Below are 16,730 nucleotides of genomic sequence, written 5' to 3'. Positions count from 1 at the left end.
GCTTATTGTATTAAAAATGATCTTAATTTACTAGAACTAAATGAAAATATGACACTAAATAGGACGCAATGGAGAAAAAGGATTCATGTAGCCGACCCCACGTAGTGGGTGTAAGGCTTTGTTGTTGTTGTTGTTGTTGTAATCAACTTTGTTGTTGTTGCCCTCTAGCCGACCCCACGCAATTCCTTCACTTCAACCAACCAACTTGAATCTACTACTAACATCCCCATCTATATTATCATCACTTTGAAATATAGGCCTGAGATATTTAAAACGACCACAACTTTTAATGATTTGATTACCCATAATTACTACACTACCACTAGCGCTACTACTACTAAAATTACATTTCGTGTGCTCAGTTTTAAATCTACTCAAATGAGGGCCTTTAGACTCTAATGTAGAACTCCATAATTCAAGATTTTCCTGAAATATTTCTTTAGTCTTATCCATAGGAAGGATATCGTTAGCGAAAAACATACACCAAAGTACATCATCCTATAAATGTCTGGTAAGAGCATTCATAACTAAAGCAAAATGATATGGGCTTTAAGCAGTTCCCTGATGCAATCCAACTGAAATATGAAAATACTTAGTTAATTATTGTTTGTTCGAACACAAGTAACAGATCCAGTTTACATATCTTCAATGACTTGAATATAAGCCATTATCAACACTTTTCTTCTGTGAGTTCCAAAGGACTTCTCTTGGAACCATATTATAAGCTTTTTCTAAATCAATAAAAATCATATGTAGATCTTCCTTATTCTCTCTGTACTTCTCCATCAAACCTCTCAATAAATGTATAGCTTCCATAGTAGATCTTCCTGGCATAAATCCAATCTCATTATGAGAAATTTTTATATCACGTCTTAATCTATGTTCAATTACCCTCTCCCATAATTTTAAAGTACGACAACAACTTAGTTCCTCTATGATTTGCACACTCCTGTGCATTTCGTTTATTGTTAAAAATGGGGATCACAATACTCTTCTTCCACTCAACAATCATTTTAGTTTTTAAAATAATATTAAAGAGTTTAGTAAGCCAATAAACTCCCAATTCTCCTAAATATTTTCACATTTCAATTGGAATATCATCAGGTCATACTAATTTTTCACCATTGATTTTTTTTTAAAACCTCCACAACTTTTTTTTTACTAATGCGATGGTAAAATAAAATATTTTATTATTATTAACGTTATTAAGATCACTATGGTCGATTATATTTTCAAAAATATCATTGAAAGGTTTATCAAAATAGCCCACCCACTTATGTTGAATATTTTCCTCTAGGAAAGTACTTTTTGATTTTCATCTTTAATACACTTTACTTGAATTAAATCTTTACATTTTTTTTTCACTTTATTTGAATGGTTTATATATATATTCTTTACTATCTCTAGTATCTAATTTATTGTAAAGATCACTAAAAGTATAATTTTAGCATCACAAATTATTCTTTTAGACTCCCTACGGGCATTCTTATATTTTTTCCCAATTTTTTAAACTTTACATTGATATGTAGAATTTTTCAGCGCCAGATAAGGTGTTGTTTATATCTTGAGCTCTTTAAACATACATAATTTTCTGTGAAAATTATTAGAAAATATACAAAGAAACTATTTTGAAATGAACTTTGAAACCTTTACTCATCAAGCATCGAAGTTTACAGCTTTCCTTCTTAGTTTAAATGAACCCTATCAGTTCTTAAGAGGAGATAAGTGATTACTGTTGAGTTTGGTAAAGCTGCGGGGTCTCCACAGACCTTGCTATGGCTACGTGTGGTCAAAGCCATTATTTTGCTTTTTATTGTGCATGTACCCACACAATTTCTCTCCTGTGCGGGCTACTAACCCTATCACTCTTTTAGCAAAATAGTGATTATCATGCAACTATTAGGACAAAACTTGTTATGCAATCATTCCAATTAAATTAACCTTTGAAAATTCTTTTTTACCATCCGCCTTTTGGTGTCTTATGTGTTGAAAGAGTTGAATGAATAATGCTCGCTTTGGTAGATTTTCTTAATTTTATCATACATATAATCTAATAATCTTTTCATAGCCTCAAAACTTGTTTGAAAACATCACAAGGACACTCATGCCTCATTTGGTATTGCATTAGTTTTATACCTCCCATAATGTGAGGCGCGCCTTGAGGCACATGTCACCCGAGTTCTCATGAGGTGTACATAATTTAATATAAGTTTTTTTAAAAATAAATATATGTAAAATAACTCTAATAAATATTTCTTGCCCATATAACACCCAATTGAAAATGCTTTTGAGGATATTAATATCAAAATAGCCATTGTTTTAAAATCTAATTAATATTCTTATTAATAAATGTGAGGAAGATGATTGAGACTTAAGATGAGGAGTGAATAAGACATGGATACAATTAAAGATGAGGTGAGAAAGAAAGTCAATCGTTATACCAATGATCTTAATGATGGCTCATTAAGTGATTATAGTGATGGTGAATTTAGAACTTATTAGCCATAGTAATATTATTATGTTTTTAATTTGATAGATGACAGGAGTATGAGGAAGATTAATCGTATTAAGTTTATTTTTAATCGTTATATTATTTCTTTGCTGTTTGTATAACATTTTTTTTATTTCATGATTTGATATTTGGATGTTACCTTTTTTGCTTCTTTAAACAATTTATTACTGTACCATTTTAGGATGATAAATGTTACATTTTAAGCTATTAATTGGTTATGATGTTATTATGTTACTAATTTTAACATTATTTGAACTTAGTATAACATTTCTTGCTTTACTCAATTAGTTGATTTTGAGGCTGTTGTCTCGAAATGTCTCGAGGCTTACACCTCACCACACAAATCAAAAATGCCTCGATGCCCAATTGCATAATTGTGAACTTTGAATCCCTTTGACTATCTTAATGTTATAGTTTTTACTAATTTTAAGATCTGTGTGAATCTTGAAAATGACGAGTTTTGAATAAAATGAAAATAGAAAATAAACAGGAAAATGTTTTTCTAATGTCAAAATTATTTTCTACAGAGTAATGAATGGTGAAAATGTTATTATTCTAATGGTAGTGATGAATTGATGGCACCTAGAATTGAAGTTAGTTTGAAGAAAGCTTGTACAATGTTTTTCCTTATATGATTATGCTTGAATCAATAAATGTTTCAATTGTCATCGACACTGAGGCACAACTTTGTATCACCTTTTTGAAAGAAATATAATCATCATCATCATTATTATTTTTACTTAGTATTCCCTTTCTTAATCATTTTCTTATGATTTTAATGCAGGCGTGTTCCCATTATTGAAGCGAGAAAGGGGAACCCACCTATAATGCCAGCAGTTATGACCCCAGGAGGGCCTCTTGATCTTTCATCTATATTATTCCGCAACCGCATAATCTTCATAGGGCAGCCTGTGAATTCTCAAGTAGCTCAACGTGTTATATCTCAACTTGTAACACTTGCAGCTGTTGATGAGGATGCTGATATTTTGGTATATTGCCATAATTATTTATGATTCTTGCTTTTATCACACACAATCTTTTCTGTGCTATTTGAAATATCACGTGTTGATTATCAACATGTTTCTGATTTAAAATTCTATTCCTCAACATTAGGGAAGTATAGATTGGCCATATTTTCTTTTTCAGAAATTTTTTTCCTTAAAATATGTTTGAAAATTGATCAAGCTTGAACATAATTAAGTTGCATTCTATCTTTTCTTTTGTTCGTTTGTTGAGTGATATATTTATATTTTCGAGTTAAGAAATGCTAGACTTGTGCGGTTCTTTTCTGTTATTTACTTTGTGTCATTCTCCACCCTCGTTTTTACTGTATTAGATATCCTTATTCTATTTGATTTTCTCTTTTTGTTCAGAACAAATGGGAATCAATCTACACACCCTTGGCCTGAATAAAATCTGAACAAGAGAAAGATTTAGTATTATTCTACTAGTATGAGATTTTTTTGGAGATAGGTGACAATGACTTGAGGGAAGAACTAGCAATTTATTATTAGAAAAATTTCTTGTTTTTATTGTTGAAAAATTATTTATAATTTTTTCCTTGAAATTGTCTAAAATTGGCATGCTGGGGAAGGGATGATTAGGCCATGAGTTAACAGAGTTTAGAGGTTGTACTTGTAAAAGAGCACGATTGGGCTGTTATGAGCATAGCCTAACATTGGCAATTGCTTGATAGGAGAGATGAAAGTGGATTATGTATCGAGTCATTGCAAGACATATTTGATTCTTGATAATGATGCAAAATTTAGGATAACTCACTTTCAAAACGCCACAATATTTAATCAATGTTATATTTCTTGAAATATGCAGTGGTGACTTTTGAATAATTGATTATTCTAACCTTAAGGTATATAATTTTCTTGTCAGATATATTTGAATTGCCCTGGTGGAAGCACTTACTCAATATTAGCAATCTACGATTGCATGTCATGGGTAAGTTGTTTTATTGTTTTCTTTCATAGTTATCATAAAATTTTTACAATTTCTGTATTTTTTGACTTATTTTAGGTTTCTTTTTTTGTTGCATTTATTAAGCTTGCATATATTTTAAGTTTATGAAGTTTGTGCTCCATTTTTTGTTTCTTGTAGTTCTTTGATTAGTTTTGAAATGAGTGCAAACAATCTATCCTTCCTTTTTTGTTGTGTTATGTTGCAATGAAATTATATTTTTATTTGGTTGTATGCAAATTTTGGAATCCTATATTTTGATAAATGTAGCAGTGATTACCTCCTATAAAAATATTTGCCAGGATCTTATCCAATTGATCATTAAATCAATAAAGTGATTATTAACTGAATAAACATCTATTGATTAGTAAACTATACCAAATCATTAAGGTAAATATTCTCCTCAATAAACAATAGAATTGAGAACAAAAGCATGCAAATAAAGTGGACTTTTAACATATTGTTATTAAGAGATTTATTAATTAAATAGAAAAAAAACTAAGAATGGTACAACAAATTTTTTTTGAAAGATAGTTCATCTTTATGGCGTGCTCAGAATTATCACTTCAAATAGAGATGTGAAGTTCTCGAGTCATTTCCAGAGGACATTATGGGCTAAGCTAAGTATAAAGTTCTAGTTTCGTTCAACAACGCTCTCAGATAATTGGGCGGATGGAAGAAGTGAATCGTAGTTAGAGAAATCTTAGATATTTTGTGGGCATGAAATTAGATCGTGGGATATGATTCTTCCTCTAGTTGAGTTTGCCTACAAGCGGTCCACTAGCTAGTTTACCGGTCATAACCCCTTTAAGATAGTTTATGGGCAAAATTCTCTACTTATATTTCCAGGCTTTGAATTTAGTATTGATGTAAAGATTAGAGTAATTGAAATTTAAAGCCATACTTCAGTAGGTGAAGAAGAAAATTGCCAAATAGCATGTAAATTATCAGAAGTAGGCAAACAAGTCCAGAAATGCTATGTCTTTCAAAGAGGGGTGACGTGATGTGGATTATATTGAAGAATGAGAGATTTCCTGCTGGTTCATTTAGAAAGCTCAGGTTGAGAGCTAATGGTCTATTCAGATTTGTCAATAGAATCAATGAAAACACCTCTAAGATTGATGTACTGGTTGATTATAATATTCTGCCATCTTCAATGTTGCTAATTTGATGCTCTATAAGGATCATTTTACGGTGATAAAGGGGATGCCTCTCCCACCCGGGAAAATGATGTGGATATGCTGGTTCTGAGTTTTTTGAGCCCCAAGAAGGGTGGCTAGCCTTTTAGAGAAATTATTTAATTTTGAAAAGAATTTGAGTGGCTTATGTTGTTTTTAATACAAAATGGTGCTTTAGAGATTGTTGGAGGACTTTTGCTCTGGTTTTATGTTATTCAAACATGTTCTCTGTTTTCCTCTCTCTTTCGAGAGCTGTATACACTTCCCTTTTTAAGTGGTGTGCTTGTAACTTGATTGGGAATAGGTATTGGATCTCCTTGACGTCTGTAGACCTCCTAAATCCTCGCGAACTCTCTTCATCCTACCTGTTTTCCACGATACAGCAGCTGCCGCCCTCTGCTTCCATTCTCAGGTTCTCTATCATCATTTACTGCCTTACAACCATCCACACTCTTTTCCTTCATCCTTGAACAACATCTACGATCCCTATGTTGGTGTCATTCATGTTTAGGTATTTGCATAAGTGCTTATGAGATTGAAGTAGTTCGAGCATTGCTTATGATGCAATACACGCATGGACAAAAATCAGATCCTCTGTTCTATTAGATCATACTTTTTATGTTTTGGAGCCTTAGATAAGGCAGGCTAAGAGGCCGAGTCTGCTGATTGCAGGTATGTTTCAATGGTGAAATATTTGTTCATCATCTCCTTATTGCTTATCATTTAGAAATATTTATTTGCAACATTAAACCCTTTGGATTCTTTATATGTAAGGCTGCCAGTTTTTTCAAAATAAAAATTCATTAGTAGATATGAGGGCTTCAAAAATTTTGTGTAGTTGTTTAATGGATTTACTTGATGACAAGCTACAAACCTTCTAAATGGTTTGAATGTAAGGATATCGGTTTGTGACGCAAGAGCTTGCGGGATGCGGTACTGTAACTGCTACAGTTCCATGGTCCAACTCTTCTTCGCGTCTTTTTCTATTTGATTCCTTGCTTTGTCTGGCCCTTTCTTTTCTAGCACTTTCCTTGTCTACCTCCTTTCTTTTTCATCACCTTTCTGTTTCCATTTCTTTCCTATTTTATCTACTATTCGTCATTATATATGTGTTGTTTGCTTTGATTACGGACGGTTTTTGCCTTCCAGATTTTAGACTTCTTTTCTTGCCAGTCGTCGGCGTTGTTTTCATGTCGAAGGCTGTTTTCAAAGGTGAGGAGGTGCTCCGGCTATAACTCGCCCGAGGTGGTGTTCTTCTCCAAAGGTTTGAGGGTTGCTTTGACTGTAACTCGATACCACGGGGATACATATCTTTCCTGAATCCCCTCTGTAGTCCACCTTCTGTTTTCCCTGCCGCCAGCCCTATTCCCCACTCCTTACTATTGGCGCCACTTGTATAGCACCCCCGCCTACTGCGACAAGTTCTTTACTCCCTCGTAGCCTGCTGCCGCCATCTGTCTAGCCTCCCGTCAGCTGTCGATTCCCTCTTCTCTGCTGTCCTGCTGCTACCGGCCCTCCTTTCCAGTTTTGCAACAACGCCATTTCAAGTCTCCAGTTGTCCCCACAACTGCCAATCAACCCATCTACCGATTGTCTAATTACCATTCATCACCTTCACCATCGCGCTAAGGTGTATTTTATGTTTGTGTCGTTATTTTTCTAATATCAAGAGTTTTTGTTTGTAACCCTTTTAAATTTTAACAATGATATTCACATTTCTATTTTGGTTTGAATTATCCAGTATCATTTGGTATTAGAGCTAGGCTATCCCTGGTCCCATCTTAGGGGTTCCTAGAATCCGCCCCTACCCAAGCCACCTCCACAAAACTTTTTCATTCCTACCACCCATCAAATCATAGCCAAATTTTGTCCGAATCCTAATTTTTCTTTTTTGATCTTTAAAAATCAGAAAAGCCATATTAAATTTTCTACATATTCAATTAGTCTCATGCCCTCTCTTTCACCTCCCAACTCTAAACCTTAGCTATGCCACCAAGGAGATATATGTTTGAGCCTACCCGGGAAGAGGTATAATGAGAACTGCAGACTTCAATGAAAGTTTGCGTAACACTGAGGATGACACCCAGAGGGGATTACTCGCGATCGTGATCTAGAGAGTTGAAGAGGAGAACGAGAGAATTTGAAGATGAAACGAGAAGTACAATGCAAGTTCCTACCAGCTTAATACAGACAAAATGTTCAGATCCTGCCAGAAGTGGAGAGAACACATTGTCGAGTAACCAACCCATCATACTGGCAGAGTTCAACCTTAGGATCTTACAACTCGATCAGACCTAGGAGAACATCCATGTTGACCCCGTCAGAGGAAGAGCTGATTGAGAGTGGAGAACAGGGGGAATCAAGCCGCATTCATATATTTGTCCCAACCAAGAAGTGCTTCAAGTGCTATGGGTTTGGGCACAGTGAGTTGGATTACACAACCAAGAGAGTGTTTGCTGTCATTGATCAGGGAGCAATTGAAGAAATAAACAATATTCCAAAAGAAGATGAAGACTTCAGAGAAGATTCTCAATTTTTAATCAACTGGGAAGAGATGCTATCGATTATAGTTGATCCCAAGGTAGAAATTCTAGCGAAGGTAATAATAGCTGTTCTAGAAGATAGTGACTCTAATGTTATTGTCATTCTAACAGATTACGAGATTGTGGTGCCTCGAGTTAGCATTTTGCAGGCGTTGAGAGGAACATCAACAAGATTGACCTAATGAGTTTGAGGAGCCGATATCAGACACATGACAATCTCAGATAAGAGAAATTCAGACCATACATATCTATATAACTCATTACTGTGTTGCCCCTACTGAGGGAGGTCCAACACGACATAAAAGGGGCTTTTTTGTGCCACACTAGGAAGATTACATGGAGTTATTTAGATTTTAGATTCAGTTCAGCATAACACCTATCATCAGATCTCCAATCATGAGCAATCAACTCGTCCTTGAAAATTTGTCTTAGGAGCTTGATGGGGAAGGAAATTTTTCAGTGGGATTCAAGTCCTATCGCTGAAAAAGAAGATTTCTCTCCTGAGTGGTTGCTATTGAGAGTGGCATAGCCTTCTACAGATTTCTTCTCAGAGTTGATTTCACCTCAGACTTGTTTATCAACTAGATTTCGCTAAGTACGAGAAGTGAAAGAAGCATGTTTTAGACTTAGGGGCTCAAGAGTGACATTTTGGAAATCTACATCTATATGTAGATCCAACTTAGGATGTGCCAAAAAAGGATGCATACTTTTTTCTATTAAGACGTGCTATGGAATGATAATGCCTACAAGATTGACATACCATGAGACTATTTCGATTCCTTACCTATTCTATCTACTATTACTCATTATATTTTGGTGTTGTTTGCTTTGGTTAGGGACAATTTATTTTTTCCAGATTTTAGATTTCTATCCAAGCCAATCATCAAGACTGTTTTTCCTTCTAGGGCTGTATCCGAAGCCAAGGAGATGCTGCGGTTGTAACTTGCCCGAGGAAGTGTTTCTCTCCAAAGGTTTGAGTGGTGTTACGACAGTAACTAGATCTCGCGGGAATACCAATCTTTTCCAAATCCGCTCCACAGTCCACCTTCTCCTGTTTTCCCTGCCACAAGCCCTATTCCCCGCTCCTTACTGCTGCTGCCGCTCCTAAAACACCCTCAACCTTTCCTTCCTCCCCGCCTGCTGCCGTCAGCCCTCTAGCCTCCCACCTACCCGCCGCTTCCCCCTTTCCTGCTGTCTTGCTGCTACCGTCCCTCCTCCCTGCCTTCCAATGCTGCAGCAATGCCATTCCAAGCCTCCCCCCTTAGCAAACCCCTCTACCTGCTTTCCGGCTTCCATCCACCACCTTCGCCATCACCCTAGTGTGTCTTTTATGTTTGTATCGTTATTTTTCTGATGTCAAGTGTCTTTCTTTGCAATCCGTTTGAATTTTAGCAATAATGTTCACATTTCTATTATGTTTTGGGTTAACTCAGGTTTCAGTTTGTCATGCCAAGTAATCTTATTGGTGAGTTTGGAAGCTGTTTTAAAGTATTCCACTTACATAACGATAAAAGATCTTTAGGGGAGCCAAAAATTAAGTAGAAATGATATTGGTTTGTAACTACTAATGAGGGGGTCTATGAAGGTTTCAAACCTTTTCTGTTGTATTATTTCATTGGTTTATTTCTCAGATTTTAAGTTCTTAATTTGCATTTTATCTCATATTTGAAGCCCTTAGAAATATAAAAGCCACTGGCTTAAAAGGATATTTGGACTATTGTTTGTTTTAATTATTGTACTCCTGCACTATTTCTTACTTTGTGCCATCAGATTAAGCCCAAGGTCGGAACTTTATGCTTTGGAGTAGCTGCTAGCCAGGGAGCGCTGCTTCTTGCTGGAGGTGAAAAGGGAATGCGTTATGCCATGCCAAATGCTAGAATTATGATACATCAACCACAATCTGGATGTGGGGTGTGTAAGAAGTTAATTTATATGTTACGTTTTGAGTCAGCGTGATTAATAAATTGTTACTGCAATTGAATATAATTGGCATTGCTGAGTAGGAGATGGTAATTCATGTGCCCATGAGTCATTATGCTTTACTCTTTTATAGGGCCATGTGGAGGATGTGAGAAGGCAAGTTAAGGAAGCAGTTCAATCTCGTCATGTAAGCTTTTTAAACTTGAAAATTACACTATCTTTTGTATTAATCTGAAAGCAAGTTATAATTGTCAAGTTTTTTCTTTTTTTGAGGTGGCGTTGTCGGACTAAATCGCTATATCTTAATTTCTTTGCTATGAAAGGGGGGAATGCATATATGAACACATATATCTAAATGTACATGTATTTTTTTAAAGCATATATAGTTGTAATCAAGTGTCAAGTTAGCTAAACATGATTGAGTAATGCCTTTTTTATGTTTTGCTCCTTAAATAAGTGAGCTTTGTAAGAAATAGTCAATTTGAACTAATTATTAAGCCAAACATAACTGAATATGAACAATGATCATTTTTGATAGCCTTCCTCTATGGTGATCTCACTAAATCCATTTTTATGGTGGAAAAACTGGGTATATTATTCTGGTGAGACTAGAATATGGAGGTTCATATATGAGCCAAGTAAAACTCTCAAGTTCGATCTGATGAATTATGCAAAGTTCTTAGCTGAATTGGATTTTTCAGCTTCATAACAGGCCACTTATCTTCATCAAACACTTCATTTGTTCTCTTTTCTTGGAAGTTTATACCAATGATCTAATCACAAGGAGCAATTAAAGAAGGATTACAAAAGTAAACTTTTATCACCTAAATTGTTTCTGAAGATTTGAGTCCTTTCGAATGCTTACTTGGAATATAATTTGTCAATACCAAAGAAGTTTCCTAGCATCCAAAAAAAAAAATGTCACCGTGGTTCTTTAGAAAACTGGTCTTTCAAGTTGTGAACTAGTTGACACTCTCATTGATACTTGAAATATAGCTAAGTAGTCGTCCTTGAATGCCTCATTCTTGCTGGTTGGTTGGTAGGTTGATTTGTATTACTACACCAAATCAAGATTTCTCTTTTGATGTAAGACTTGCGAGTAAACACATGAAAACTTCCAAGAAAAAGAAAAGAGAGAATGACTATTTGTGTATCCACAAATAAATCTAGAAGTCGCCAACACTTTAATGTTAAAAGTTTTTTTTTTGTTGCCATGTTGGATTAAATGATGATAGAAAATTCATATTTGGGTATTACATATTTGTGTGTCTTAACTTTGTCACATGAAAGAGTGAGAAATAAGTAATGTTGGCTAAATCAAGCATTGAGGTAGAGTACACTGCCATTCATATTTTCTTAATTTATTTATTTTTCAGATACAATATCTATGGTCTAAAATCATAATAATCGTGTTGCCATCTTTAATATCAATTAATGTCATATTCCATGCTCCAACAAAAACATTGTGTTTGATTATCACTTCATTTGCGACGTGTTGTTGTCAACACATTGTCACTATTCATGTTTTAATCTTTAGAACAACAGCCATATACATTTACAAAGGCTTTGGGTCAACTTGAATTTTCTAAACTATGTAACAAGCTCTGATATTTATAAACTTCGGGCTATAGGAGTGTTATTGTCAGCACATTATTTTAGCTAATTTATTGGACCATGTTTATTTTGCTATACTTTGAACATAATATTCAATTCCCTTATTACAAATTCCTTTGTACTGAAGGAAGCTGATGCAATTCGAACCAATTTTCATTTTTGGTTGCTAATTGTGGTGGTAGTGGTAGCGGAGCTCTTCTTCGACTGAATGTAAAGTTAATAGGATAATGAGAAGTCCACTGCGAGAAACCATGTGCTGGGTGCTGTAGAATTGGGGAATCTTTGTGATGGACAGTCTTTAATAACAAAGTTGGATATTCTTTAATAACAAAGTTAAATTGGTAAATTGCAGTGAGGCCCCTAAGGCAAGGGTATAGTTCATATTTTATAAACTTTCCAAAAAACTTGTTACAAATTCATTTTTTTACTCATTCTTCTAATTTTTATGAGTTCAGTTGGAAGAGGAGCGGGATTTGAGCTTCTTGGCTCTAGATTTTCATTTAAATCCTTGTCACCAGTTGTGTAGTTTCCAGCAATATGCTTATAAATATCTGGGATAAAAGTGAAATTACCTAAATCTCTTAAACTTTCCCTTTGTAACTTAGCATCACTACATGTCAAGTTAGCATGACCGGGTAAATTACCGTCCTTCTATCTATATGATTTCATCAAAGAAATTGTGAGGCGGTATTAATCAGGACTTCAGGTAACACGCCAAAATAAATAGCAAGCAAAAGTTGGGAGACAAAACTAAATACAACTTTAAAATTTGCTAACAAAGATAAGCAATACTTTAATTCATAATGCCAAATTCAAATGATTGGGCAATTGGAAAACTGCCTAGTACAACATAAGAAGCTTTCAGGTGAACCAAATTTCTTTCATGTGCATCAGCAAAAATTTTTTGTCTTGAATTCTACTAGGATGGGGCTGTTATTTTTCTACAACAGAATAGCAGATTTGTAGACATTTAAAACAGTTGTTCATGTTTACAGAAAATAGATAAAATGTATGCTGCTTTTACTGGCCAAACTTTAGAGATGGTGCAACAGTATACCGAGCGGGATCGCTTCTTTTCGGCCTCTGAGGTATTTTCATTTGCTGAGAAAAATTGGATGAGGATATAGCTTTGATCGGAATTTACTTAAATTTACTTAATTTTTTTTTTTAATTCCAAGTATATTTCATTCTTTTCAAAATAAATCTAAATATTTTTAAGCATTTCGATCAAATTATTGACATAGCTATTCATACTTTCTCAGGCATTGGAATTCGGACTCATTGATGGGGTCTTGGAAACAGAATACTGATGGCAGCTCATCTTGCGAGGAAGATTAAAATAGCGTGAAGTTGATGAATCCCTCCTTGGTTACTTCTGCCTCATATCAAATTAATTTGCAATTGAGGTGCAAGATTAAAGCAGAAGATTATTATTGTTATATAAGTGGAAAATGATTTGATTAGAGGAACACTGAAGCATGAAATTTGGTTTTTTTTTTGTATCCTATTTGTTTGGATTCTCAAGTGTGCTTTTCGTATTCCTGTTTGTTTTTTCCATCCTTTTTCATTCTAAAGCGCTGAGTTTAAATATTATAATGATAATTTTTAAAGTTCCATTATGTTGGCACGGCTTATCAATTTAAATGGCAATAAGGCTTAAAAAAAAACATACATGTTTTGTAAGGCCAAAATTGTGAAGTTTTTTGAGTTCTATTTTTATTATTAGAAAACACAATCCTTTGTTTTGAAAACTAAAATTAGAATCACTTATCAAATAATATAGAAAGATTTAAATACATACCACTCAATTCTTTTGTATTAACATATCTTGCATCTTTAACATAATTTTTACATGAATGTCACCCATGAAAATGTACTTCACATTTTAAAAGTTAGAATGATGGTATTCTTAATGTGATATGAAAGATTTGATTGAATAAATATAAAAAGTAAAATTTAGGTGTTAGATCTGTAAATACGTAGGAATTGGGTAGTATATATAGAAATATTATAATCTTATGCCAAGAGATGGCTTTACCCTCCGATGTGATGAAGTTATCCTCTTGATGATGAAAGGTGGAAAAAGATGCTTGAGAAGGAATTTATTTTTGAGGCTTCAATTAAGATGGAGTTATTTGGTTTGTTAAAAAAATAATTCAACATAAAATATGTAAGAGAAATGCATTGTATTTGTAATAATTTTGAGTTGTTTAATATATTATAAATTAAATGTGATATTTTTTATTTCGTTGTTTGGTTTGAAGAGGAATGAAGAAATGTATTTTAAAATATATGGGGTTTTATATTATTGGTGCTCAGGGCTGTGCGAGCGGACACTGGTGGGCGGTAGCAGCAATAGAAGTGGTGGTTGAAAGCAACACGATATAGAAGTAATGTATTGTATTACGTATGTTCATAAATATCAATCCACTTATGATCAACTTGATCTTAAATTCATCAAATAAATATAATTTCCCAATCATAAAAAATTTGTGGTCTCATTTAATACAACTTTTTTATTATTATTATTGTTTTACTCGTACGATCCATTAGAGAGAAAAAAAAGTACTTTGTGGAGAGGAGCAATGGGCTCATATGTTCATTTTACCAAATTACCGAAATGCTTAAGGTATTCCGTTCAAATAATTGATTCCCATCAAAATTCCTTTTAAACTAATGAGATTACAAGTTAAGGGGAGATCTTACTTTAAAAAATATATTTTAGTTTGCTCTAAGAAAGCTAATTAATGCCACCTAAAAATGCCTGCCATGGAACTTGAGGATGAAGGAGCTGTTGATAATTTGGATGCACTTATTGCTTTCATGAAGTTTATTTACAAAGCCTCTTATTTATGATTACATAAGTTTTGATGATCTTTCGAGCTCAAATTTGTTATTGCCAATGTTGACAATACTATCCCAAGTAGCATTTATGAATTCTCAAAGACCGAAGTGGATAGTGGCTGTCTTCAAAGAAACAATAGCCATCTATAAGAATAGGATTTTAAAAATTATGGAACATGTTAAGGATAAGAATGCTATTAGAAGTTAGTAGTTCTTCTTAGACAAATTTAAAGCATATGAAAATATTAGGAGTTAATGCTTGGATTACTTACTAAAGTTGAACGCTATTTGAGATAACATTCATTGTAGTTATTTTCAATTTTGAACTCCATCAACTTGCTGTAAAACATCTTGCCTTAGATGTTGATTCAGAATATATTTACATAAAAATTTCACCAAGATTTCAATAAAAAGGTGGGCACACATTTTATAGGTTGAAAAAATTTTATTATGGGCTAAAACAGTCCCCTTGAGCTTGATTTAGAACAGTTAGCTCACTCTAAAGTTATTAGGATAAAATAACAAAAAGCTAACTATAATGTGTATGTTAAATCCAAAAAAAAATGAAAGAATCCCTAATTATTTGTGTTGATAATGATGGAATAGGTGAAAATCAATATACTAAAAGAGGGTTTGTAAGATGATCTTAAAGTGAAGTAGTTAGGAGAAAAAAATTATGCTTTGAGGATGAAAATAGCTTATAGTTAAAAAATAATATGCTTATATGTCAAAATAAATTTATACTTGACCTCTTCAAGGAGTGCTAAACTTGGATGAAAGCTTATGGGAGCACCAATAAAAAAAATATATAATTGGATAGGTATTGAAGAGGATTATCTAAGAACTAGGGTTGATATCAATGATTAGTTGGGAAATTTATCTTTCACTAATTAAACTAAATATTAACTATGTATTATGTAACGTGAGTTAGTTCATACACTCCCTACTCAAAAGTACAAGAATGTTAGAAATCATTTATTAAGATATCTTAGATAGATTTTTACAACAAGACTCTCAATGTTTCAAAAATAATGAGAGAAGTATATCAACATTTATTGAAGCAGGCTAGGCATATAGTAAAGATAAAAAGTCTACCTATAAATTGTGAACGAAGTTGTGGGCAAACTAGTCATATGTTGAAGTCAGAAAATGAACTATTATAGTTAGTAGTAGCACTATAGCTGAATTACAACTATTGCATGAGTGGTTTATGAAATAATTTAAATAGAAGAGGGAAGAAGAGTTATGAATGCAAAATTCATTTCTATCTACTCTCTATAGTGATAATAAATTTGTTACTAGTATTGTGAAGATTGATATTCAACACAAGTAAATGAAACATGTTAGAAATAAATGAAGATTCATCAAAATATAAGTTAATAAGGAAATTAATCTATGCTATACTTCATTTCATTCTCAATAATTTAGCATTCATGACACAAGTTTAAACAAACTCATATTTGAATATTTGTTGCCAATTTTTTATGGCAGTTAAAACTATCACAAATACTTATTTTTATCACGATGTAAGGCAACTTTCTTATGACATAACTATGATTTTCTATTTCAAATGAATTCACATATCGTTAGTAGAAAAATAAATACATATGACTATTCTAACACACACACACACACAAACACACACACACACACACACACACACACACACACACTCTCTCTCTCTCTATATGTTGACCCTTCCCCCACACATAAATTTTAGCTACTCTTTTAAACCGAAACAACCATTTTTTTTTGCTATAAAGCTATTTCACAATGATTCCATAATCATTAAGATAAATTTTGTGTGGCATAAGATATTGTAGTGGTATAAACTATCAAAAAATTGAAGCTTTTGCAATGGTTTAAACTATCCTAAGGAAGTAATTTTTTTTTAAATCATAATGTTAGCTAATCACACACGCACACACACACACACATGATGCGGGTGAATTTTGTGTGTTAATTTTGCAAATATTTTTAGGATAGTATACGTATCGTTCAAGTAATAAAGAGTTCTAATGGAGTCATAGATATCGATCCCACAGGGAAGTTAGAAATTCTTATAAGTAAATTCTTAAGATTATAATGTAAACTCTAAAAGTGGTGCAAAATTCAAATATAAAGTAAATAACTGAATGCTAAAAAAAATAC

General features: G+C 33.4%; 1 protein-coding gene across 1 annotated transcript in view; it reads left to right on the top strand.

Moving 5' to 3' along the window:
- Nucleotides 1–13,311, top strand: part of LOC110036261 (ATP-dependent Clp protease proteolytic subunit 6, chloroplastic) — a gene marked incomplete at its 5' end in the record, with an annotated part of 22,243 nt that extends 8,932 nt beyond the window's left edge. The window contains 6 exons of the mRNA XM_020740665.1: nt 3,297–3,501; nt 4,400–4,465; nt 9,972–10,112; nt 10,255–10,308; nt 12,731–12,823; nt 12,998–13,311. Of these exons, the coding sequence (XP_020596324.1) occupies nt 3,297–3,501; nt 4,400–4,465; nt 9,972–10,112; nt 10,255–10,308; nt 12,731–12,823; nt 12,998–13,045 (607 nt within the window). The remainder of the gene's footprint in view (nt 1–3,296; nt 3,502–4,399; nt 4,466–9,971; nt 10,113–10,254; nt 10,309–12,730; nt 12,824–12,997) is intronic.
- Nucleotides 13,312–16,730: the final 3,419 nt, after the last annotated feature.

The sequence above is a fragment of the Phalaenopsis equestris genome, unplaced genomic scaffold (assembly GCF_001263595.1).
Source record: "Phalaenopsis equestris unplaced genomic scaffold, ASM126359v1 Scaffold204439, whole genome shotgun sequence".
NCBI classification, from domain to species: Eukaryota; Viridiplantae; Streptophyta; class Magnoliopsida; order Asparagales; family Orchidaceae; genus Phalaenopsis; species Phalaenopsis equestris.
The sequence above is the reverse complement of the archived record's forward strand: the minus strand, read 5'-3'. Positions and strand labels throughout refer to the sequence as shown.